The sequence below is a fragment of the Myiozetetes cayanensis genome, unplaced genomic scaffold, assembly GCF_022539395.1.
Source record: "Myiozetetes cayanensis isolate MyiCay16 unplaced genomic scaffold, myiCay2020 scf7, whole genome shotgun sequence".
NCBI classification, from domain to species: Eukaryota; Metazoa; Chordata; class Aves; order Passeriformes; family Tyrannidae; genus Myiozetetes; species Myiozetetes cayanensis.
The window spans coordinates 35613028-35639236 of record NW_026087964.1 but is presented as its reverse complement, the minus strand read 5'-3'; the positions used below and the strand labels follow the sequence as shown (position 1 = coordinate 35639236).

At 35.6% G+C, this 26209-nt stretch overlaps 1 protein-coding gene across 7 annotated transcripts in view; it reads left to right on the top strand.

The window, feature by feature from the left end:
• The window catches only part of PALLD (palladin, cytoskeletal associated protein), a 200840-nt gene that overhangs the window by 45095 nt on the left and 129536 nt on the right, over nucleotides 1-26209 (top strand). For 5 of the 7 annotated variants that reach the window (XM_050338271.1, XM_050338272.1, XM_050338268.1 and 2 more), the window contains one exon: nucleotides 25984-26162. In XM_050338271.1, coding sequence (XP_050194228.1) covers nucleotides 25984-26162 — 179 coding nt within the window. Of the gene's footprint in view, nucleotides 1-6677; nucleotides 6980-25983; nucleotides 26163-26209 lie in introns of those variants that run through there. The other 2 variants (XM_050338274.1, XM_050338273.1) reach the window with 2 other exon arrangements.

Sequence of the window (26209 nt, the reverse complement as noted above, 5' to 3'; positions counted from 1 at the left end):
TCTGTTTGCAAGCTTCTACTGCTTAGTAAACACATCTTGAAAAAAATGCAGCATTTTTCACCTGGCTTAAACTAATCACTGTTTCATTAAAAGGAGGTTGTTCTTCCCACTTAAAAGCTTTGTGGTTGTTGGTTCTCAATTTGCTATTTGCTGAGACTAGAAGAATTTATTATATGGTGAGAAGGGCAGGATGGTTTTAGTTTTGCATGGGTTTGCTATAAATAATGCAACTTACTTTTTAACAGATGTTATATGAATTTCAGGGCATGGCAGTTGTCTTGATCACAGTTCAAGAACTGAACCTCTAGGACATGAGAAAAAAATAGGGGGTTTCCTTCCCTGCTTTAGCTACACTTTATTTATTTCTTTTTTTCAAAATGCTTTTTGTTTCAGTGTTAAATATACTTCTGTTTAAAGGAAATGTAGCAGTTTCTGGATTCCTTCATTTAATACCCCTTTTACTAATAGAGGGTGCAGAAATGTATTCTTTGAAAGCTCAGCTAGAATGGAATAAAATGATTACTATACTTCTGAAAAGAACTGAGGTTTTAAAAATAAACCAACAAAAAAAACAACCCACCTTTGGAATATGAGAGGTGGTGGGTGGAAGAGTTTGGATGCCACAGACCTCTTGCTATATTGCTACATTTTATTATTAAACTCCTGATGGTTACTACATCATAACAAAAGGATAAATAGTTCTCCTTCACAGTCTGTGTTCTTCAAAGATTTTTAGAATTGCAACTGAAGTAAGGAAAAAAAGGAGTATACTGTAGAGGATTTAGTGATCATTTTTTTAATTCTAGGAAACCACCTTCACTAAGTTTAAACTCAAAGAAAATTTTTTATTATCTTATTCTGACTTTGACTTCTTGTTTCTCTGCTAAAATAGATTTGGTGATCCGGTGGCAGCAGTATCATCTACTGACACCAGTTTGCATAGGATGTATTGGTGATGCTGGAAGCCTTGTTTTAAGAACAAGTAACAGTTGCTCAGCTCTTACAGAACACAAGAGTTGTATTGGTAGTGGAGTCTGGTCAGTTGTCCCAACCTTTTGCCTTGTCATCTTGGAAAGAAAGATGGCTAAATGCCTGCAGTTCCAGTTTCTTTAGTAACATGACCATGGATGTTTTGTACTGTATTCGAGCAACATTTTTTTTTCTGGTATCCTTCATAGATTTTCTGTAGTAAATAGTAACAGATAATAGCAGGAAATAAAATTACGGGGGAAAAAAAGGGACAGAATAGAAGCAAAACTTGTGAGCGTTCACAATGAAAATTATAAGAGTTGAAACAATTTTTAGGTGTATCTCATTATTTGCAACCAAAGATGATACCTTTTTCTAACTCCATACTGGATTTGTAATTTCCTATGAGCAGAGGAGTGTAATTTTCTTTAATATCTTTTAAAATACTCACTTATTTCTGAAGATCTGCAATCCTAAATGAGCATATATGCCTTACTGAGAAAGATGTACTTGGATTTTTACTTTTTGACAGAATATAATGGAGAATCATTACCCATTTCTACACTCTAGATTGGTATTTTCTCTCAACACGAGAATGAAGGTGAACTAAAACTGCAGATAAATAGATGCATCAGAGAAGTTGTAAGATTCTCATACTCAATATCAGTTAGAAGAATAATTCCCATGAGCTATAACCTCAGGCAGAATATCCCCAGTGTATGAGTCATATGGACAATGCATGTATTAAATAAGTAGATGAGCTGAGTTTTAGAAATGTTTGATTCCTTCATCTCCACCCTACAATTATCACAGTTCATGCACCCTTTAAAGGTGCTTTTACATTTAATCACTCAGCAATTAAAATGGAATCTGTTTCAGCGCTGATTATTATATACTTAACGTGAGACTACAATAGATTCAATAAATAAGCAAAAGAAGTAGCTGATTCTTTAAGTCTCTGAGTAAATGCTTCAACCATTTGACTTGTTTGGGCTTGGAATGCCTGCATGTACTCCCTCTGAATGTAAAAAAAAATTCCATTGAAATCAGATGTAGCTGATTTGGCAAGTAATGGTTAATAAGACAGTTCTTGGGCTTTTTGATCTCTGAGGAATTCCTGTTGTTGTTTGAAAGACAGATGCATACTCTACAAGGTTCCTACCTTCTTCTCTTGCTCTGAAATATCATTTGTCAGTCTTTACTTAAACAGAGATGAGGATGATTTTTATTTGTATAATTGTAGCAAATGTGTATTTCTATCAGTTTCTTATGATGCAACTATAAAACATTTGGAAAACCAAACTTGTCTGCACATATACTGTCAGTATGGTATAGATACTAATCTTGACAGAGTTTTGTTTGAGGCTGTACCTTGTAGGTACCGTTCATTTTAACGGTTATTCACTTTGAAAAGCTTGTGATTTCTTTGAAACTTCAGTTTAGGCATGATATTAATTCTGACCTCGAGTTATGAGGAAGAAATATTATTCATTAACTTATTCTGCGATATCTGAATACATCCCCTTTTATACACAGCTTATGCAGTTGTTTCTAATACCGTGTTCTTCTGCATCTCTACTGCTTCTATATAAGTGAATTGACAATGTTTGTGAATAGACACACTGGAGAACCAAAGACAGAATTATGTATATTCTTTTGTCTTTAACATAAGAAAGTTTTCATGCAAAGAAAGCATTATGAAAACTTTATTTTCCTCTTATTTAGATCATATTTTCTGTAAAAGTTTATTCAAAAAATTAAGTCTCACTTTCAAAAATGTCTAAATGCTCCTTAGGCCCTTCAGAGAATGAAATTTAACATTAAATAATTTCAGAACATGCAAATACTTCGCACATTAACTTTACAGAGAAAAAATTGCTCTCTAAACCTATACAACAGGAACACTTTCACTTTTTAACAGAACACAAGTCTTTAGGAGAGAGCAAAGGAGATGGGGAAGAATCATTCTTTGGGTCACTAGTCACAGAAACCATGGAAAGGCCATATGGATAGAAAAAGCAAAACCTTTAAATGTTTCATAATCAAAGATAAATTTGGCATGACTCATCATTTAAACAATTTAGGTATGTAGATAAGCAAAAGGAAAATATTTAAATTAGGAAAATACAGACTGTCTGACCTCAGTCTTCTACCTTTTTGCATTTTTCACCACTTTTGTTTCTTTTATTAGATTATAGCCCTTGCCTTGCAATTGCTCCCTATATCCAAACACTGTGTGACCTTTATTGCTGAATGCCAAATTTACATAGGCTGTATTGGAAACACATTCCTGTGTACAAAATAAAAGACACTGAAGTTGTTAAATAGCCCAATTTACCAGAGCTTCTGTCCAGTAAGGGCTCAAAAGAAGAGAGTAAAATTTGTTTGTTTCCTCTTAATACATGCCTATTATTGTATTATGCTATTATTCTTGGGAGACCAAAAAAATGAAATATACTGGCTTTTTGGTGCAAGTAGTCCAGGAGGGTCTGCCATAACCTCTCTGAATGGGCCTTACCATATAGGAATATGAGAAAATCTGGACTTTTAGAAGCTACTACCACTAGTCAGCTCTGACATTGCTAAGAACACTGTGATCACCCTTAAGGACTCTTTTAAATCTGTGTTATTTTTTGCTGATTATAATTTCTGATGTATTATCTAATGTTTCAGAAATTACTATATCCATCAATCAATTTATGATGGCTATATCTTAACAGTCAAAGCATTATGAACACAAATCGTCTCATTTCTGTATGTAATAAGGATGACATTTCAATGAAAGAATTTGTAATGTATATATTTTCTTTTTCTTCCTTCCTTATCTAGAAATGAGAACGGTTGGAAAACAAGCTGAATTTTGATAGATGTTCATTTGAAACTTGCAGCTGAACTGCTTGCAGACAGAAAATAAGACATATTACTTGGATCAGATCAACTGCAAATTAGCAAATATACAATTTTAAGTTTCCTAAATGCTGAGTTGCTTTGTATTTGAGCTAAATAACAACAATATTAGTGTAGTAATTGTTTATGCAACTGAGACCCCTAAAAAATTCAATCTTTCAGTTCACTAATTACACAATAACAACTAATTCCGGAGGTTTTGTTTAGTTTTTTAATTTGTTTTGCATATGTTTCATCTATCTAGAAATCAGAGAATGGCAAGAATGTAGTGTCTATGCTAGTAATGATTCATTTGATGGATGAATTTGTGGAGCATCAGCTACTGAAACACTCAACATTAATTTATCATATCAGACTGGAATTTTTGGTTGTCTGGATTTCAAATTCCCCTGAAAACAGCATCACAGTTTTGGGTCTGGTTATGACAACAGTGCTCAGACAGGAAAAGAGGTGGCAGCTTGTCATGGGCTTACCCACCAGACAGCCCCTGGGGCTGAGGATGGTTTTCTAGATTGTGGAGATGGAGACCAAGCACAGCATGGGGATTGGCTTCTTTGTTTGCTTGCTTTTTTTGTCTTTATGTTTTATAACTTAGCTGAATTCATATTCTTTCAGGCCTCTGTTTTTCCGTAACAGTAAAACAAATTCAAATGTCTGGGCTAAAAGTGGGTTTTGGACTAACCTCTGTCATCTGGAAGCTCAATTGCATAGTAAACTAGATGTGGGCTTATTGTTATCCATTCAAAGTGTATGTTTTTCAGGTTAAAACTATAATTAGCCAAGTCAGCAAATTTAATGCAGCTGATGTGCAAGATAGAATAAGGTGTGAATTAAAGACTCTCAGGTAATCTTTTGTGTTCTTGGACTTTCCTTGGATGTGAAATTTGTCAAGTTAAATATTGACTGGTAAACTTCAAGACAGCACAGGAAGCCAAACTTTGTAATGCTAACAAATACCCACAGAAAAGTACCTCACAGTAGGACTCAGTGAACGTTCTAATACTGAACTTGGATTTACTGTAACTTTTATGGCCTTATAATATATTGAAATTCAGTCTCTAGTGAATATGCAGGAAGGCAAACTTAAATCATCATAACTTCCTTACATTCCAGGTGGTTTCTATGGGCTTCTGAGATTTACCTTCAACACAGAGTGTATTTGTAGTTTTAAAATTTATCATAACATTTTTTTGCTACTAGTTTTGGAAAAACACTGTAATTTCTTAAATTTAATAGGAATGAAGGGAAATGTATTATATCTGTTCTATTAAACTTAAGCTCCTATCCAAAGCTTCATAATTTTTATAAAGGATAAAAAAAAGGTAGGTCCAGAAGTACAGATGCTGGATATTGAAATCATAGGCCTGAACTACACTATCTCCCTTTTTGAGGAACAAAGTCTTGTGTAAACAGGAGGCTGGTTTATACTACGATTGTTGAAACCTGCACACTGGAGTCTGTTTTCTAACTAGTTTCTTCCTTCTTTCCCACTTTTATTTCTGTTGTGAAAATTCATATTTCAAAACCATTCATTGTGGAAGTTCACCAGTTTTGTTCTTCTAAAATACCCAACAACCATATCAGATACCTCAAAATCATGGGCTAAATTATTCTGCATGCAATTAAATGAAATCCAAAATTTCTTTGACCTTTCTTTATATTGTTATGTCTAAATTAAAGCTTAATTAAACTCTTCACAAGGAGTAGCATGATAAAAGCATAAATTGTATCTTGTTATCTTGTAATGTTTTGAAGGCAGTTCCTTGAGGTTGAAGCCCTACTAGACAAAGTAAAGACTCTCCATAAATGTTAGCTAAACATAGAGACTGTTTCTGGGTTTATAAGTAGTTTTAGAGGTCCTCAAATTGATTTTATGGAGACTTGATTAAATACAAGCACTAAAAAAAATATTTGGGCTATCATTAGTGAATGATTATCTTCCTTAAATTTGTTGTTCATTTACTAATGACAATTTAAAAGATTTTTAAAAGCTCACCGTTATTGAAATCAATATTCTAAGGCTTTTAACAGAAAAAGAAAAATCACAATAGTTACATTATAGCTTTCTGATTATCCAGGAAGGAATTTAATTTCTTTTATTTTTTTTAAATGGGGTTTTCTTCTTTGTGCTGTGTTGTAGGTGTTGATTTTCATTTTGATAGAGAATAGTGTTCTGTATGTGGAATTTGTTTTTAAAAATTTCTGAAGAATCATGGCAAAGTTAAACTGTATAAAGTTTTTTGTATCTCCATTTCTGGATTATATTGTAAACTTGCAACATTTGCTATTATGAAAATCAACACTAAGCAGTATCTGGAAATACTTAGGACTGAAATTTAGGAACTTCTGGACAGGCAAATGTGACACTGTTTATTGGAGCATGTAGTAAACTTCATTAGTAGTTTCTGTTTTTTCTCTCCGGTTTGCAAACAAATGCACACAGTGTGAAATGCACACCGGCTGCAGTATTATGAAGTAGATTGTTACTAAATCATGTGTTTCGTGACGTGTTCTTGTAAGTGCAGAGCTCCCCAGTTACAATTTAATAGCGCAATCATATGAGCTGCAAGTCACAATGGAATTTTTTCCCTACCTACCCTTGAGATCAAAATGTTAGGGTAGAGACGCTCTCATTACATGCAGTAAGAGGAGAGAGAATGAGGGGAGACGGCTCACTACATGACTTCCTTCGTGTTATTTTTGGATATAACTAGCATTCCTCCCCTTACACACACCCTCTTTTTCCCCAGCCCCCATCTCTTACGTGCGTTACAAGCTCATGCAAACACTCTCACGTACTCTGCAGCAAAAGCAAGAGCAACAGTTGGACTGGAGCCAGAGGACTTAAACTCCGCTTCCTCATTGCCAGCAGGCTTTGTTCTTTGGAATCAGTCAGAACTAGGGAGAACGTCTTCATTGCCGATCGTGGTGGTTGGAATTTGGCAGCTCAGCTGTCTATTAAATTTTTCTGTGCTCCTCTGCGAACTAGGCTGAATTTAGAGCAGCAAGGGTAAGAGCTGGGGCTGGTCAAGAAATAAAGGACCCAGAGACCGTCAGCTATCAGCCTCTTTGCGGGGGGTGGGGGTCCCTCTGTTCCACAACGGTAAGTGCCAGCATTAAATGTGTATAAAGATGCAAGAAACTAAAAGGTGCTTTAGCTTACTACAATAGAGGAGGGGAAAAAAGTACATGAGTGAATCATACAGTGTGTGCTGTTATAGTGGTCTTGGAACAGAGCCTAGCAGTAAAATGTTCCTCATTTTTCCCTTTCCAAAAAGCTCTATTAGAATGTATCTATTTTAGCAAAATTCCTATGTGTCTATACAGTTTTGGAAAGCTTTCCAAATGGCTTTATTATTGATTTTTATGCAAACCTGTTTTGTTTTGAACCATGTATAGTATAGAGTAACTTTAACTAGCAGAGTAACTCATGTTTGAACCTGGGAAGTAAAGATTTTCCATCACAAAGGATATGAGTAGAACTAGAGTTCAGGAGGATGGTGGAGTGAAAAGGGATGAGACGCTTCCTAAGATCGGTTTATAGGCACCCAAAATAAACTTATTTGAAATGATTGGTGTTCATTCAGAGCACATCCCCCTCCCCTTCCTCTCTCGGGTGTTAGTAGCAAAGTGAATTTCTTTTTAAAAAGAAAAAGCTTTGAAAGTCTGCTGTTCTAGGGCATGCAATTGAAAGCTAATGTAGCTAGTGTAAAAGAGTGTAGGCTTGGATAAATGACTCTGAGAGAGGACAGGAATTACAAAAAGAAACTTGGTTTTCTTCAAATAAGCAAAATTATTTAGCTGTTCTAGCTTTCTGAAATTGTTAAGACTGCTGCCTTTTACATTTATTATCAAAATGGATTGCTGTTACAAAGGCCTTTGTTTTCATCTCCCTGTATTGTCTTTAGCAAAGTTTAATAATGATCAGAAGGGAGGCAGGTTAATCCGAATAACTTGCTTTCAGAAATGCCATCTAGCTGTCAAAGGAAGTTCACTGCAGGGACCTATTTGTTTCAAAGCTACTGATAAGCTCTGCTATCAGCATGCTATTATGTCTTGCCAGGCGGGTTATCTTAATAAAATAATAAATAAGAAACCCTTGAAATCTAATAGTTCAACCGCATAATGAATTTGACAAAGGGGGAAAGACCAGTTGATTGAATGTACTTTAAAAACAAAAAACAAGCACACAAGCAAACCATACTGAGACAGTTGATCTGAAAAGAGGAAAAAAATTCTTTTCTCTTTCTTTTAATTCTTACTCCATCATTTACTTCAAGTCGTTATTCAATGGCTTGGTTTTGTTTTTGTTTTGTTTTTGTCGTTGTTGTGGGGTTTTTTTTGTCAGGGTGAGCGGTCCCTTCCTCCTACCCACTTATTCACTTGCTAGTGATTAGAGATTTGTGAAGGTGAATCTAGTCACGTGAAAAATACGCTGAATGAGCAAATGGGTGATTGTGCAAAGTATAGCAGTCACAGTCTATTAAGTGTTTGTTTGAGGTCTGTATGTTCGTTTTTTCTAATTCAGAAACTTGAAACGAAACCTCTCTCATTCTGACTTTTACCCTTCATTTGGAAGAATACTCTGCTTGGTGTGGTAATTGTTAAAAACGTTCCACTAAATTATGTTGTTATGGAATGACTGCGAAATAGTACTCAGCAGCATAGTGTGCAATAAGTTAGGATGTTGGGGATGTTTAGTACACATTTTTCTTACCATGTACTAAGGCATTTCTTTCTATAGCAGTTACTAGCTCTATTTATGGCAAGTTATTCACTGAACAGGAATCACACACTAGAAGTAGCAAAGATTCTTTTTCAGAGCTAAAAATGGAATCATGTTTTTCTGAGTTGGACCCCCCTCTGCCAATGGCACCATGTCAGGTTGCCTCAGCAGCTGCTTTCAGTTTCACAATTTACATGGGTGCTATAATGACATTTTTTCTCATTGATGTGGTGGAAAAATCTGACATCTTTATGCTGTTTTTCCTGCTTTGATATGTTAAAGCGTATTTTCTATTGACTGTGAGGTTTGGCAATGAGTGTTGAGTTCAGAGATGGGCCTGTACCAAAATCCCTGGATTCCAACATCCATGAAGTATAAGAAGGTTAATAACTGGATCCAAATGTCTTGGCTCTGGTCTATTCCTGTTTTAAATGCACATCACTTTGGCCACATGTTTAAATTGTTTTTTGAGGTGATTAAGACTGAAAGAAATCTTTCAGGCTCCAGACAGACTTTTAAAGAGGAAGTGGCATTTAAGAATCTTACAGTTATTTAAGCAAAGCTTGCTCATTTGCTGCTTAAACTTGACTTTTAGGAGCCCCCAAGGACCTACATTCCCTTTCCTCTGTTATAACTTCAGATGTAAGTAATATTTTGGAACTCCTTCTGAGATGTGCTGAGAAAGCGAGGGTGTTTTTGTGTCTGTCATTTCTGCTTGCTCAAGTGGACCGGGGGAGTAGCTAGCAGCATATACTCAGGTAATCCAGGGACCTCAAAAGATTTTTTTGATCCTCAGCGATCTGCCTATAAGCTTTTAACAAAGTACCACATACTTTGTTATCACAATCGTGATAGCCCATGGTAAGAAATACTGTAATGCAGTGTAAGAGGAGGCACAGATTGTTACTGAAATTGTATGTATTCAGCTTTTTTAATTGAATGACTTCTCCTAGTCTGGCTAGCTTAATGGATTTAGTGGCTCTCTGTGAATACAATTACACAGGCATTTGCCAGCTGCTTGTGGTATCTCTGCTTCAGCAAGTAAAGCTGCTCTTTGGCTGTGTTGGCTCACTGTGGTTTGTGGCACACAGCATTGATTTATTAAGCAGTAGATGCATTTTTGTTCTCTTTTTCTTGAATGATTGAACTATGATGTCACTTTTTGTCTTGGCTTTAACCTTTCAGAAAACTTTTTTTTTTTTTTTCCTGCAGACTATTCTCTTAACACTAGGGAAGTGGGGAATGTCTCAATGTTCATTGCAGAGCAACTCTGTCTACCCCAGCACATTCCAGGGCCACCGAATCATTTGTGGTGAGAGTGATTCAGATCTGGTTAAGATGATTTAAAAGAGAGGTTATGGGCATACTGCAGTTGTGCATTTAAGAAAATACAGAGGGTTTTTACTGCCTGATTGAGACCACATGGCTCCAACTTAGACTTTTGTTTTAACATGGAAATTATTGGCTGGATGTACTCAAACGATTTATTTTTTTTAATTGCCTAGAGGCTAAGAGTTGGGGTCATAGCATTTAATGATAAGGTCAGGGTTAAAGCAAATAGGTTTTAGTGTTCCTTTGAATAAAAGGAGAAATGGCTTCTTTGACTATTTTTCATAGGATACAAACATGCCTCTCTTAAATGGGAGCAAATACATCTCAGGAATTCTTTTGGATATTACAGGGTAGTTGGTGACCTGATTTGAGAGAGAGTGAGAAGATAAGGGAAGATCTCCCTGTCATAAATCACCATAAATATGTTCCACTCCAAATACTTTGTGGAAAATATCCGAAGTAAAAAGGAAGGACTACGACCTTTTTTTTTTATTGAATACAGTTTAATTGCTTGCTCTCAATTAGCATTTTGGGCTGCTCTTAAGGGAATTGAAAAATTTATATTACTAAACCCTTTCTTAAACTATTGTGACTATCTCCATACAGTATATCCCCAATCTGAAAGATGAGATTGTAATAATCTATATTCTTTTTATGCATGTTCTTTATTCTGAAATACTCTTAATAAAATCTTGGTTTTCCTTCAGTGCTCTCAGTAATTTCTTCTCAATTATAACATTTCTCCCATAAACTGATGCATAACATGCGATATATAACTTCCATCCAAATCTTCCTCAAATAAAAGTATTAGATGATGAATGTTATTTTATATGGATACTTTTGAAATGGGTAAACAAGTCCATAGTGTTTCAAACACAGAATGCAGATCAAAAAGTTACAGAAGTGAAAAACACTGTTTATTCTTGCTCCTGGTTGGAAGATGAAGTAATAATGAAAGGCAATTCCTACAATAATTCAGCATATGCTGTAATTTATCTAGAAACAATAGATAAGTGGGATTCTATAACCCAATAAATAGTAGTTATGAGCTTTTTGCTATCTTTAAGTATTTGGACAGTAGATTAGCTAAGGGAAACTGGAAAAAAAGAGAATAATCAGTTATATAGCTGTGTGCACCCTTTTGAACTAATTTTTTTCTTAATATTACGTCTCTCTCTTATTTACAGACCACATGTGAACTTTGTTCTTAACTTAAAAAAAAAAAGCTAAACACTAAAAAAAAAATCCCCAAACATTAACCAGAGTTCATGAATCACTGTTAGTTAATTTCTGCCTCAAATGAACTACAATGTAAATATTTAAAAGTTATTTGCAGATTTTTATAACTTTGAAGTGCACAAGGCACGTGGGAAAGCTGTTATTATATATGAATAACTGCTGTGAGAAATAATCAGAGGTCAAAATGTATACTACAGCTCCCTGACATTCCTGCCTCTGGTATGTTAATGTATTGTGTCAATGTTCAGTTTTACCGGGTTAATGCTTATGAAATATTTAGAAACAACCTGAATTGGTTTTATACTAGACAATCCTAACTTTACTGTGAATAAAGCAGTACAGTTTTTCTACAGAAATAAAAGAAAGCACGACGTTTATGGTGCCCAGTCCTAAAAGACTCATCTTATGCCTAAAGTCTTTGATAAATTCCAGAGCCCCTCAGTGCTTCACAGATCAAGTAAAGCAGAGGTGGCAAGATTCTGCTGCATCCTATAGGTGGATATATCCCTGTGTCTTCATATAAATACCAGAATATTCTGTTCTTTGAGATATCTTTAGGCCAGCTTTGATAGAGTTTCTGAAAGTATGCAGTTATTAGTCTGTAACCAGACTAACATTTGTCATTCTTCTCAAACGCAGTGACTAGTTACCTGTTTTTTCTGACTATAATGCTGGTGTAATCTGCATTGCACTGCTCATATGTAAAATAAATGGCCTCTCCTTAGCCAGTTCTTCCAACAGGAATAGTCATGATGGAAAAGGGCTGGAAATAAGGATCAAGGAATTACAGGATTTACAGGATGCCACAACAAGCATATATGAACACTGCAAAAAGGAGTAGACCTTAGAGCAGTCTTGAGTGTTAATCCTCAACCTGCTGAATTCCTATGGAATTTTTGATTTTCCACTTAAACCTATTCTTGGTACTGTTTCATATTTCAGTTTTCATAATGGTATGCTTTGAGGCATGGCTGGTAGGCCAGTGTATGTTGGTAGGGTGAAGAATCTTGAAAGTTTGAAAAGAATCTTGAAATCATGGATCAGGCACAAGTCATAACTGTACAGATAGTCACCAAAGCACAAAGCAGGAGTACATTCATGCTCTTGGATCATACCATATTGGCAACTGTCAAACAGGGATATAAGTTTGGCTGCTAAGGCTGAAACTAAAGACTGAAGTAAGAGTTGCGCTGTGTCTGGCAGCTGGTGATGGTGTGTAAAGGCGCTTTAACTGGTATCTGAACAGATAGCACAACATAGTCATTATTATTTAGAGAAAGGTGATGACTAGTCCTCAGGTATGGCTTAGGAAGTGAATGCAATCCTTCTCTAAGGAAGATTGCTTGTGGGCTTTAAAATGCACAGTAATGCATCAGTTAACTCCAATGACAAGTATCTAATTGTATGAACTAAGTAAAGCAGTCAGATTTTGCCTATGGTATGAAATTTCAGTAAAGGAATGTTGTGTAAAGGATGCTGAAGAAATGGTGGCATAAGTTTGGGGAAAAGTGACACTCCAAAGATAGGCAATTTTCCTTCCCCGCCCTTTCCTTCCTCTTATCTGCTGTTTCAACTAGACCCTTTCACATGGCACACTCTAAATATCTCCCAGGACACCACAGATGTTATCTGGGAGTCCAAAGTATTGAATCTTATTTTCCTCTTTTAATGGGTAGCTTTCTGCTATATCTGATATTGTACTTACATCTGAGGTAGGACATAAGGACGTAGCATGCCACAGAAAAGTACAGGTACTTGTAGTTATGACAGCTGTTATATAAAGATCAAGCCTTTTCAGCAGCAAGTGTGAAAAATGTCCTTGGTAATATTACAATATGAATCAGAACAGATATAATCAGTATTGCTTTGCTAGTTAATGTGGAAAATTAATTCAGAAAGCTTCCAGTTTCAGTCCAGACCAGTAAGCTGAGAAACTAATGAGTTATAAATGTTGCTTTTGCTATCTGTAAATACCTTTCAAGTATTACCTGCCGCTAATACTGAAAAACACAGTCAGTGCACTACTGAGGTGTTTGTTCTCTGCATCCTATGGCACTCTGCGGAATGATACCGATCTCTGCAGGCTGAGCCTCACTGAATTAATTTGACTGCTGTCATACATAATGCAAGAAACTCACAAAACTGCTGACAGCTTTCTTGCTTGGTGTCATTTACTAAGTTGCTGACATGACCTGAATGAATCAGGTATTTTATCTTCTGGTCAACAAGTTTATATTTACTGACTCTAGCTTGGAAGTAAACGGGAAGTAAGAAAAGGGGAGATAATAATAGAACTAGTATCCATGTAAGAATTAAATAGTTTTGTACTGGTTATATAGGGTTTCATTTTGCATTTAATCTGGTCTAGTTTACCAAAGTTGCAGATGCAAAGGTTTATCTATTCAGCTATTATGATGTAGATAACTGTTATCTATAGGCATCATGTAATCACGCATAGAAAAAGTGCGTTGATTGCAACGTATGTCACAGTGGATATAATAACTTTCTACCTTTCATAACTCCACCAAGACGTCTGCCAGTTTTGAAGGTAAACCTCCAGCTTCCACAGTTGATACTTCTGTGTTTTCAGTATGAACAAGGCACTATACATCCTGGATGGAGGTTTCTTTTTACTTTTGTTGATTTGCAATTTATTAGGGTTTCATAACTGAATGTTGTTTTCTGTAAACTAGAGGGCTTGGTCTCAAATATGTTTAATCTTCTTACCTTTTTTTAAGTATTACAGTTTTGAGAAGTATAACTGATTCATCTGAAAGGTGTGTTGTCAGCCATGAGCTTGCCACTAACTCATCACAATCACATTAAATTAAATTCACCTTATATGTAAAATTCCATAAATGCAATTTTTTCATTATAACTTTGCATCTCTTGCTTTACTTTTAATTCTTTACTCTCCTTCCTTCTAAGTTCAAAATGTTATGTCACTAGAAGATTATGTCTGGCAACTCTGTAATAGGTTCCCCTCCTCATTTAGGCAAAATAATGACAGTATGCTATTTGAAAATCTGTTTCTGGTCAAAGGAGGGTATATGTATAAGGGATAGCTAAGAGCGGCATTTCATGTTAATCCTACAAGCCTCAACAGTTCTTTGAGTCTGAAAAATGTTCAGCATTTCACATGTGCTTGACCTGTTTCTCAGTAACAAACCATACCTAATTATCACATGTTCAGTTACTTTTTCAATGCTCAAAGTCCTATTCATTGAGCCTTTATTTAGAGAAATATTTTTATGCAGCTACCTCAGACACAAGAACATTCATTGTGCAGTTGCTGACGTTCCCTGTAGATAAGTGGAACTGTTATTCTGAACCATTAGATCCTGCCTAGACCATTGTTACCAGATGGTCCAATGCTTGTATTCCATAAGATGTGCCATGTGCTAGATACTGTGGAAAATTATGGTGAATGTTCTTGCTGAAAATACGCGTAGCCTAACAGAATGGGGAAAATGTATGGGGGAATAAATTGAGGGAGGCGTAGTATGCTGCTCTAGTTGGCTCTTCCAGCATGCTCTGAAGCTGAGAACAATATGTATGAAACTAGGAATGTTATCTCTAATACCATATGTGCGGTTTTTCTGAAGCACTAAACTGTGACTCTCTTCTCATATGCTTTATTTACCACTAGTGCACTCTCAGTACGGGGCTGGTTCCATTTGAAGACTACCATTTAATGTGTGGGGGATACCTTTCTACAGCTTTGTTTAAAAAATATTTGAGGATGGTCCTCAAATGTTTATGTTTATAGAACATAAAACAGGCAGAATTTCCTGGATTAACTTGCAAGTTCATTTTGGAGAGAAAATTTGTGTGCATGTATTTCTGTGTGTACCAAAGGGGTCCTTCAGCTGCAGTGTGAAAAATAGGGAGCAGCATCTCTACTTAGGAAATGTAGCATTCTGATTTTTTGGGGTAGAGATCATAATCTTTGCATGAAACAAAACAGCAGATAAATCAATTTTTTTACTGGCACAACTACAGACATAAGTAGAGGAGTCTACTTGACTTACTGACATATGAACTAGTGGATAAATCTGAAATGCAGACAATGTCTACCACACTTTGAATTCAGGGTATGATGTTCCAAGCCCAAGAAGGAAATTGTACAAAACCAGTGGATTTAATTACCTGTCAGAATGAAAGAAATTATTGCTCAGTGTCTGGCATTCCATGCCTAAAACTATAGTGGCTCCTGTGTAGTAGCTAGTTAAATGCAAAAAAGTGAGTGTTTCAGGTGCTGTTTTTTTCTCTGGTGTTCAGTGCTGAATTATTCTGTATAGCATATTTCATAGTTCTGTGACAATCTTTTGAAAGTATAAAACTCTGAAAGTGTAGGAAATTATTTGCTACACTCAGTAATCATTTAAACCTTAATTACATTAAAAGTTTTTCATGACTGCACTTGCTCATTCACCACATTTGTAAACTGTTCCATCTTCATGCTTTGATACATGGAAACAGCTTCGATGTTTATTGACTTTGGAGGCAAGCTATTGCAGTGGACATCAAAATGTATAAGATATTTCAAAAGAAAAAAAAGTTTCCACTGAAATATGAAACCTAAAAACACCAAATGAGAAAGTTACATGAAATGTTAAGGAATTAAATGGATGTATATTAGCTGTATGTTTTAAGGTGAACTCTGCCCGTTTTAAGGTGATCTCACAATTCACTTTGTTCTTCCTATCACTTACTGCTCATATCAGCTACTGATTTTAGTGTAAAGTCTTCTGAAATACAGGTAAATGTATCACAAAACTACTACTTCAATATTGTTCTTATGTGTCTACTGTCCTGCTTCTTGGCTTTTGTTTTGTTTTTACTAACCTGTCATGGAGAACTGCATTTTTAGACATGTCAGAAGACCAAAAAATTTTCCTTTTCAATGCATTTTAAATAATTTTGCAAATTGCAAACCAGATTAGAATTCCCTAGTATTCATGGAGTTTAGTTTGTAATTTTTTTTTCCTTTTACTCTGAAACCCAGAGAAGTTATAGGTGGTTTTACTAGTGTATTTATGAAATAAACAATGATTTTCCAAATGTGAGTGGCATAACTGGGGATGAAGAACAAGGGGGAATTTGCAGCTATTAAATTATTTTGCCATACTTAATATTTTAAAATGTTGGAAAACATATTGGTCTATACATTATGAATATATATATATATAACTGTTGGGTTAATGCAGATTGGAGATATTTCCAATTAAATGTTGGGGTCTTACAGCTGAGGAAAACACTTTTTAGTGAAGAGAACAGAATTTAGCCATGGGGATTTGAAAGTATTTTGTTGTGACACAGCATTGACTTTTTTCTGAAAGAAATTTATTTCAATTTAAACGTGTAATGAGAGCTTGAAAAAAAATTACATATTTTTAAGTGCAGCCATCCAAGTTGTTGAGTGATTACTTTCATTACCAAAACACAGAATTGCAATTGCAGTGAAGCAAAGAGTTCCTTTGACTCTTCAGGTGTACCAGAAGACGCCTACTCTGAATTTTGAGGAGAGTAGCAGTTTTCTGTTTGATTATTCTGATTTATCCTTTTTCGATCTACCTAATCTGTGAGATGGCAGAGCTGTCTCTTAGGCACCTGTAGAGAAGCTCTAGCCATCTTGGCCCACACTGCACTGCATCTCAAAAGCCTCTTTTTAGGAAATATATCCCAGATGTATGGCTGTGTAGTAAGTGGTGGCAGTATGCATAAAAGTGCCAGGAGCTCAAGTTTAGTCAAATAGAAGATTACATAAAATATCCTTTTATAAACTTTAAGATGTCAGATACAAAATACTGCTCCAGAAAATAGTAAAGTGTAAGTACATTGTCCAAGAAGAGATGGTATAGGGAAATTGTTACATTAAATATTGTTAATCACTTATTATACAATAAGTTTTCTGAATATTCTGAAAAAAATGACTACTATAAAGTATCTCACTAAATTAGCCTGCAGTTATCTATGAGTCCAACAGAATTCAAAAATGTCTTACAAACAGAAGTATGGAAAACGTAGTATCTTAAATTGCATATAATTTATGCTTGGTTTTTTATTCATGCTTTTTATTTACAAGTATGATCATGGACATGTAATTTTTAAGTTTGTTTATGTCCAGATTCACTAGTTATAGAAATTACTCAATGAAATTATTGTTTTAAAATAACTAGCTGTATGTGTGGCAAATAATCAACACACCTGTAGTCAGAAGTGGTTTACAGCTCACACTAGGTAAGTGGTTCTTGAACTGCACGGTATTTTCTCTCTTTCTTGGTCTGATGATTACAAAAATATAGAATAAAATGAATTATCTATCCACATCCATTTACCAATGAAATTGCAGCTTTTGAAAGTGAAACATTTATAACGTGAGCTTGTGGCAAGGATGAAAAAGAAAGTTCTGTGAAAGGTTTCTGAAACTGTGAGATCTGCCTACACCTGGATAATGCTTTTGTCTTCAGAAAACACATCGTTAAAATCAAGATTAATAAGGTACTTTGTGTTTTGGTGATGGATAAAGATGTGGAAAAAAAGATAAATCTTTTGTGGAAAAGGGTAAAGATAAATCAAAATAGGATATCAGGTAGGATTTAAACTTTGGACTTCAAGGATGGAAAATAAGTTGTTCAGCATACGTGAGCATTCTGATATTTCATTATGAAGGCTGACTATAACATAAGCAATATTGTTTTAAAAGAAATTTCTTCGTAAGTATAAGGTATTTGTTCAGTCTGTTTAGAGAAGTAAACATACAGATTTTTCCTTTAATACTGACTGCTTTTTGGTCAGCTGAAGACGTATGATCTCCTTGTTGTTCTTTCTGAATAAATACAGCTGTACAGATGTCTTTGATCTGCATGATGAAACGAGATTACCTGAAACGTGTTACCTCATTTGGATACCATGGCATTAGTTTGTGAAATATCATTTGCACCAACCCCACAGTGCTGTCAACAACAAGAGTCACTTCCCTGGTTCCTTTGCTGTATGGCATAAAGGTACCTATGAGACTTTGAGGACAGATAAACAAAAAAGTTGCTAGATGGTTTTCATTGCTTTTCTTTTAAATATTTAAGTATTTTCCTTATAATCACGGTTCAAAAAACCAGTTTTATGAAAGTTACATCTGCAAGAAGTGAAAAGGCAATAGTGAATATTAGCATCCTACACAGCTTGTTATGACAGAAATGTTTATTTACCACAAAAAAGTAGCTTTGGATTGCATATCAAATAAGTCATACAGCAGGTATCTTTTTTCAGTATGATATATTTTCTCTAGTTTATGTGCAGAAAAGGTTAGCATATAAAGCTAATCCTTTTTCGTTTTATGCATAGAATGTAATTCAGTTTTATTCATTAAATCTCACCATTTTTTCCTTTGGATACAGATATTTCATTACTGCATCACATCATGCATATCTTCCAGACTTTTATCAGAATGCAGGATTATCACAGAGACATGCAGTTAATAACAATGAGATTTTACTAAATTTGAATGTGTTTGCTTTATAAACTAATTTTCCTTAATTTTTCATAGTCCATATTCAAATTATGATAAATGTAATTAAAAAATCAGTTTATTTATTTAAATTGATGTTTATGTTTCTCCTACACCAAGATAGACTCTATCTCAAAAAAAAAAAAAATTATGAATCTAAACATAGCTGTAAACTAATTAAAAAAAAAATTAAGAAAAAACCAACGATTTGTATTTCAGAACACCTTTTAATTCCGTGGAAAATTACCAAGAGAGTTAGTCACTATTAGTTCATATTACAATGCTCACAATATTTTTGACAATGATGCTCCTTTAGAAATAACTTATAACAAGAAGCTGAGGTAAAGCAGAAGGACCTTAAGAAACAAGAGATGGTTGCCTCAGTAGTAAATCTGTAGGAGTAGATTTCAGTACTTTTCAGTAACTTCAGAAAAATACATTTGTGTCAAAAATCCTTATTGCACCTAAGAACAATTTGGCAATAACAGAGTTGAAATCAGTGGCATATGTTATACCACTGCCCCAGAGAAATGCAAAATAAATAGTAGTAACTGTCAAGAAAATTATTTAAAATTCTCTTAATCTAAAGAATAAAAGAAATTTTCTCTAGAAGGGTTGGTATATTTCAAGTTATACAAGTATGAATCTTTGCTTTGCTCAGTGTTGTGTTCAATTTTCATACTTTCTAGCACTGATTTCATGTTTTCTTTTGTTAATATCTTTATCATTCAGGTAATTAAAAGCCTCCATCAAAAATATTTTTTAAAGCTTCTATTCTTAAAGTTATAAAGTGAGGCAAACAATTGCAAATTCAAATACAAGATATAATCTTTAAAAAAAAATTAAGACCCTCTAAGGTAATCCTGTGGTTTTAGGACAGAACAATTAGTTTTAATCGAATCTGACAATGCTGGTTTTCTTTTGTAATTAGCTGTACACATCTCTGTAAATCTGTGGAGCATTGCAGAGAGAATACCTAGAGAGAATGACATGAGGTACAGGCTGTAACTTAGCATCTTGTCTGGAGCTATCAAAATATCAAGCTAACTTTCTGTTCATTTCCCCAGCTGAAATGCTGAAACAGAGTAGAATCCTTGTTCCACAGGTAAGGTGAACAGAAAGAGCCTTGGAAAACCTACTCAAGAATGTAGGCAAGAAATTTTCCTAAATGACAGGAATAAGCTAAAAAAACATCTTTGGACTTACTGTAGCTTGCAGTCAGTGACAGAGGCCATAGCTCACTGTTCTTGGAAGCTGGTCGTATGACCTCTGTGACTTCTGTACTCCCCCTACTTTGCATCCTTGCACAAAACATGATGAAAAGTTTCACTTCAGAAGAAGCAGAGTTAACTTGTAGGAAATGGCAGGCTGAAATGTTGATATATGTCTTGAAAATACAGCCATTTTGCTATTCTCTTGCCTTTTTTTTTTTTTTTTTTGCACTTTAAGAGGGCAGTTTTGGTTTCTGAGTACATAATAATGCAATTTAATCAACTGGATGTGAGGTCCTCATTGAATTTTGTGAGATCTAGCAGAAGACTGTGTGACATCTGAAGAATCAATTAAATTCTGAATATATAGTATACACTGTTTATCATATAACACATTTTTAATTATAAAATTTACCTCTATGGTTTTCAGTGTATAGAGCCTTTTTTAATTGCTTAACTGAAGGTTTAGGCAAAGCACAAGCATCTATATTCAGATTTTTTTTTTTAAGATTACAAAATATAAATATTTGAAGTATGTATGTTATTGGTAACCTCATTATGAATTGCCTATACAGCTAATGAAATTGTATATTGCCCAAAAACTGAGCAATGTGTAAAGAACATAAGCATCTGAATCATCTGATTATTGCAGTGTACTCGAAATCTCATATGATGAAGCTGATTCCTTTTAAAAATCAAATTAAATTCTTTAAGTAGTATTTTTTTTTTCATTCTGGAAAGACAGTTAGGAGAGAAAACAAAATGGAAGTTACCCAGTACTGTGATGGAAATGCTGACTCTGCCAGTGCAGGAATGTCAGAGTATTTCATTTTGACTTTTCTTCCTGGACATACTTAACACCGCTAAGGATAAAATTACTTTTTAATTTACAACTTATCTCTCTGCACTTTTTGTAGTGGTCAGAGTTCCCTATTATAATTTCTCCCCAAGGCTATATCTTAAAGTTTCACTTCAGCTGCCATTTTAAATTAACTTTTAAGAGTGTGCAGAGAGGAAAACCTCTCTATTCCTCAGTGACTCTCAAAAAACATAAGTTCCAGCAGGATTATGAGTTAGAGAGAACCTTGAACTGTTTTTTTTAAGACCCTGGTGCTTACTTAGTCAGTGTACTGTTCAACTCTGTTTATATTTTGTTCAGAGTCATTAAAATCCCAGACACACGTGCTTCTATATATTTCTATGCATGGAGGATTGTGAGGGCATAAAGGAGAGTGAAAAAGAAAGGTATATTGTGTGAATTGCAACTTGAAGCCAGTGTGCATGAACGGCTGCTCACCTGGCATCTGACTGTCCTTTTCTGTTTGCTGCTCTAGTTTTGCCGTCATGTAGCCAGTGGAACAGCAAAGAAGGTTTGAAGAGTGAAAAATAAGTATCTTAATCACTGTTCCCCTGCTACCAAAATATCTCTGATTTGACTCTTTGTCTGTGATTGTGTTTCACTGTCTGCATTAAATATTTAATTGCTATCATTTAGACATACAGGAGATATAATGTAGGTGAAAAATAAGCACAGGTGTAGAAACAGCAAGGCAAAGAGTGGTACAGTGGAAACGCAGGCAAGAGTAGAAATGGTAAAAAGAGAATGAAGAAGATAGTAAGAAAGAACATAAAAATTCAGTGTAATTTGAAATTTGTCAATTAGGTGCAAGCTGGAAGTCTTTTTGTGTGGGTTGATATGTATGCACATATGCAAACCCTACTGTTGGTTTCTCAACCTGTTTTTCTCTTATTTGCACACCTTACGCAATACTGAGAACCTACAACAAAGGGACAGGGAAATGAACTGGTAGTTTTTTGTTCTTGATATCCAGAACTTGGGAAAGAGGTGTCTTTTTAAAACAATGTTCTCTATTCAAGGACTTTTGTTTTTTTCTCAAATTGTCTGCAGCATATCTGTTCCTCTGTGTTACTTTCAGTGTCTTTTGGGTTGATTTGGGGTGGGTTTGGTTTCTTTTGGGATATTTTAACTCTCCAGAAGTATTGTTGCCATCTCAACTAGAAAGTAATCTTCTTATCCGCAAGAGGATCAGTAGGCTAGAATAGCCTGGACATGAGTTAATGCTGCCCTATTTAGCATAAAACTGGAATTTTCTTGCAGGACTTGCTTTGTGGCTATTTTTCTGTGTCTAGTCATGAGTTCTTCTGGTTCATTTGGCCCAGTTTCCCTTTGATAGTGATGTTTCTTGCTTTAGTGATCCCTTTATAGAGAGAGGGAATACTTCAAAGATTTATTTTTAATTTTTTTCAGTCCTTGAAAATTCTCTTACCATCATTATTGCAAATGTAATGGCAGTAAGGCTGATTGGATCCTGTAGATAGCAACGTTGTGCTCTATGATAGAGAGCACAAATATATATATATATATATATATATATAAAAGATGAAAAAATAAATTCAGTTAAATTCACAAACTCTTTTGAACTCAGCTGGCAACTGGCAATTTATTGCTGGATAGGTATTTCAATTGAGTATTTTCTTATTCACTTAATTTTCAAGTAATCACCAAAAGAAATTCATGAGAAGTAATCCTCCTCTTTTATCAACATGTACATAGAAAAAAAAATTAGAATTAGAATAGGAAAAAGAATATAAATATTTCTATTCCAGTGTTTGTCATTTCAAATAACTTTGTTCTTGCCAATTGTGAAGATGAATTCTTCTTTTCACAATAAACAGTGCAGTCCCACAACAGGTGTGTCTCCCATGCATCAAACATCACCTTAATGATAGCTGAGGTAATTTGGTATTGAATTGCTTACCTATACGCTTTTGTCTGTGGCAGACGGTGTCTGATGTAGCAGGTCAGGACTCGTTTTCAGTGGTATGTCATTGATGTGATGCAACAAGTCTTAGTCCCAACCAGTGCTGAGGAATAGCTCCCACTACTTGAGACTAGCCGTGTATATGCACAGACCAGGGGACAAAGTAGAAATTGTCCTAAGAAAACAGTTTGCTTATTGTTGTCTGACAAAAAAAAATATAAATGGATTTTTTATTTTAGGTTCTTGTACTTATGACAGTTTCTTAAACGTTTTGCGGACATGGAATTTGGGAGACAGTAGAAAGCCATACAATTTGCATGAAACTATAACAGGATCTGTCTGAGAAAATAATTAGGCTTGGAGGAGAGGTTTTCCTTTGCAGGATGTTTCTGGAAAGGAAAGAAAAATAGAACTAATGGTTATGTAGGGCCTCATATTACAGGTTCTTGTCTGTGATTGTCTAGAAATTGAATTAACCTCTCTCTTGTGCATATTGTCTAAAATATAACTTAGGAAAGGCTGCACAGAGGTTAGGGCTCTGAAGGTCTAATAATCAGAAATAGTAGCAGAGGTCCTCACACTGGGAGAAGGGACAATTTGTGACAAGAGAGGAAAGGAGGGGAAGAGGGGAAAGAGAAATGTTAATTTTGGCAGTGGAGCTGACAGAATAGATTTGTCTCCAAGGCAAATAGTTGTAAAAGTAGGCCAAAGGGGTCTACTGAGTAAACAAATGGAAGTTTGTTAGTTCTTTCCAAAAATGATACTTTCTGTGGGCACTGTCTAGGCAACAGAAGACAGAAAAAAACTTGTTTGTCTTTTAATTACAGAAGGCAATTACATATGGTTTTAATGCTACTATCAACTTTTTTCTTTTTGCCTTCAGGAATAAAAGATCTATTGTTCATAAGCACAGAGAGCTTGCCCGCAATTATGCCATTAAGGGGAATTGTGTTATGTGTAAACTTGTTAGATTTATTAACTCTGCATTCTGAAATAAGTATGACATTTCACATTTTACAGTCTAATATTTTAAGGATGTTTTAAAACATATTTTTATTTATGTTAATTACATGAAGTTTAGTAATTTAAAAAAAGAGCAATAAAAGTGAGACAGTTTTCTAAAGACTCCTTACTGATTGTTATTTTGTAGTATCTGTCATCCAGTAGTGTTGCATGCTTTCCCTAAATACAGGGAGGGTCCTGTAACTCTTTGGGGTTATTTTGCATTCTGGGGGTAAAGTTTTGTGATAGGAGGGAAAAAAAAGTTTAATTCTAAAATATTACTGAGATGTGACTGCAAAAATTCTCTCATAAACTAGTACAAATTAAAAGAAAAATACAAGAATTTAGTGGCAAACTTTACATCTTTAAAAAATATTTTTAAAAGTTCTGTCATCTTTTACTGAGAACTGACTCCATACATTTCTGAGGTTTTATTTATTAATTTTAAAGAAACACATACTACAGTACAAAACTAAAAGTGAATGGAGGAGAAGAGAATGAAAGACCATTTTTGAAGCTAACTGTCAAGAATTATTCATTTTGTCTTTATCCTCACCAGAGCAAGATTTGATTATTAGGGTGGCAGAGGAAGAAGAGGGAAAGGAGGGCAGGGGGAGGATGTGGAAAAGCACAGATTAGGATTATGGGATAAGAAGAAGGGAAGAAAGAGTGGTAAAGATTATAGTGGGTTTGCAGGACTGGAGCAGGAATAACAGGCTTGGCAAGGCTTGGCAAAATTTGTTTTCAGGACATAGGGACAGTCTGAAAACAGAAGGAAGGTTGCTCCCTAATGATTTTCCTTTAGATTTTTCCAATGTACCTTCCCTTGCAAAAATGTATGGCAGACCCTCTAAACCGAGAATTACCCACTTCTCATACTTGCTGGGCTGCCAGAGATACAGATAAGTCAGGGTGTATCTTGTGGGAGTGGGACTACCTGATATGAGGGAATCAAATAGAAAAAAGGTGGGAATTGGTACTTTCACGGTAGCAATGTAGGCTGAGAGCATAGACTAGCTCTTTAGACAGCCTACACTGGGAAATGCATGAATGTTTCCAGTGAGTGAAATTCCACAACCTCTCTGGGCAATCTGTTCCAGTGCACAGTCACTGCACAGTAAAGAAGTTCTTCCTCATGTTCAGGTGGAACTTCCTGTGCATCTGTTTTTGTCCATTGCCTCTTCTACTGCTTGGCGCCACCAAGAAGAGCCTGATCCACCCTCCCTTCAGATACTGACAGACATTACTGAGGCCACCTCTCAGTCATCTCTTTTCAAGGCTGAACAGCCCCAGCTCCCTCAGCCTTTCCTTGTAAGAGAGATGCTCCAGTCCATTAATCATCTTTGTCACCCTCTGCTGTACCTGCTTCTGGAGCTCCATATCTCTCTTGTACTGAGGAGCCCAGAACTGGACAAAGCACTCCAGATGTGGCCTCTCCAGGGCTGAGTAGACGGGCAGGATCACCTCCAGTGACTGCTGGCAATGCTCTTGCTCATGCATTCCAGGATACCACTGGCCTTCTTGGCCACAAGGGCACACTGCTAGCCAGGAGCTGTCCACCAAGACCCCAAGGTTCTTCTCCACAGTGCTGCTCTCCAGCAGTTCAGCCCCCAGCCTGTACTGGTGCCCAGGGTTATTTCTTCCCAGGTGCAAGACCCTGCCTTTGCCTTTGCTGAATTTGAGACAGTTGTCTGCCCATCTCTCCAACCTGGCAAATTCCCTCTGAAGGGCTGCACAGCCCTCTGGAGTATCAACCACTCCTGGCTTTGTGTCGATAGTGCTGAGGAGGCATCTTCCCCTTCATCCAAGTCATTGATTAATAAGTTAAACAATACTGGGGCCAGTATTGAACTTTGAGGGACACCCCTAGTGACAGGCCTCCAACTAGACCCTGTGTCACTGATTACAAATTGAAATATTCTGTGTAGGGAATCAGTGAGTATTTCTTAGGTGGAAGTGACGAAGTTATACTGAAATGGATCAGACTGTGGTCAAAGCAAACCAATACACGAGATATACAGTAAACATTCATTCTACCAAAACCAGGACAGAGAATAATTTTTAAATGTAGGTGTGTACAATTTTCTTAGCATCCAGAAATGTCTCACTAGCTTTTAAATAAAGTTTATTCCAACAAGTTATTTCTTTGTGAATGCCTTTAAACACTTCAAAGCACCACGTGCTGATTTCAGTAGCAATTTAGATTTTTGCAGCACAGTGTAATGTCTGCTTGTGTGCGATGAGCCTGAACCAATCCTTTATATTCTTTTTTCCTTTGTCTTCCTAAATGTGTGTGGGCTGCAGATGGTTCTGTGAAGGAAAGGAACTCCAGAATTCCCCTGACATTCAGATACGTTCTGAAAGTGGAGGACTCCATTCCCTAATTATAGCAGAAGCCTTTGAAGACGACACTGGTCGCTATACTTGTCTGGCTTCAAATTCCATTGGTTCAGATAGTACATCAGCTGAAATATTCATTGAAGGTAAGAGGTAAAATAGCAAGATACTCGATGCATACAGGAAAAGATAA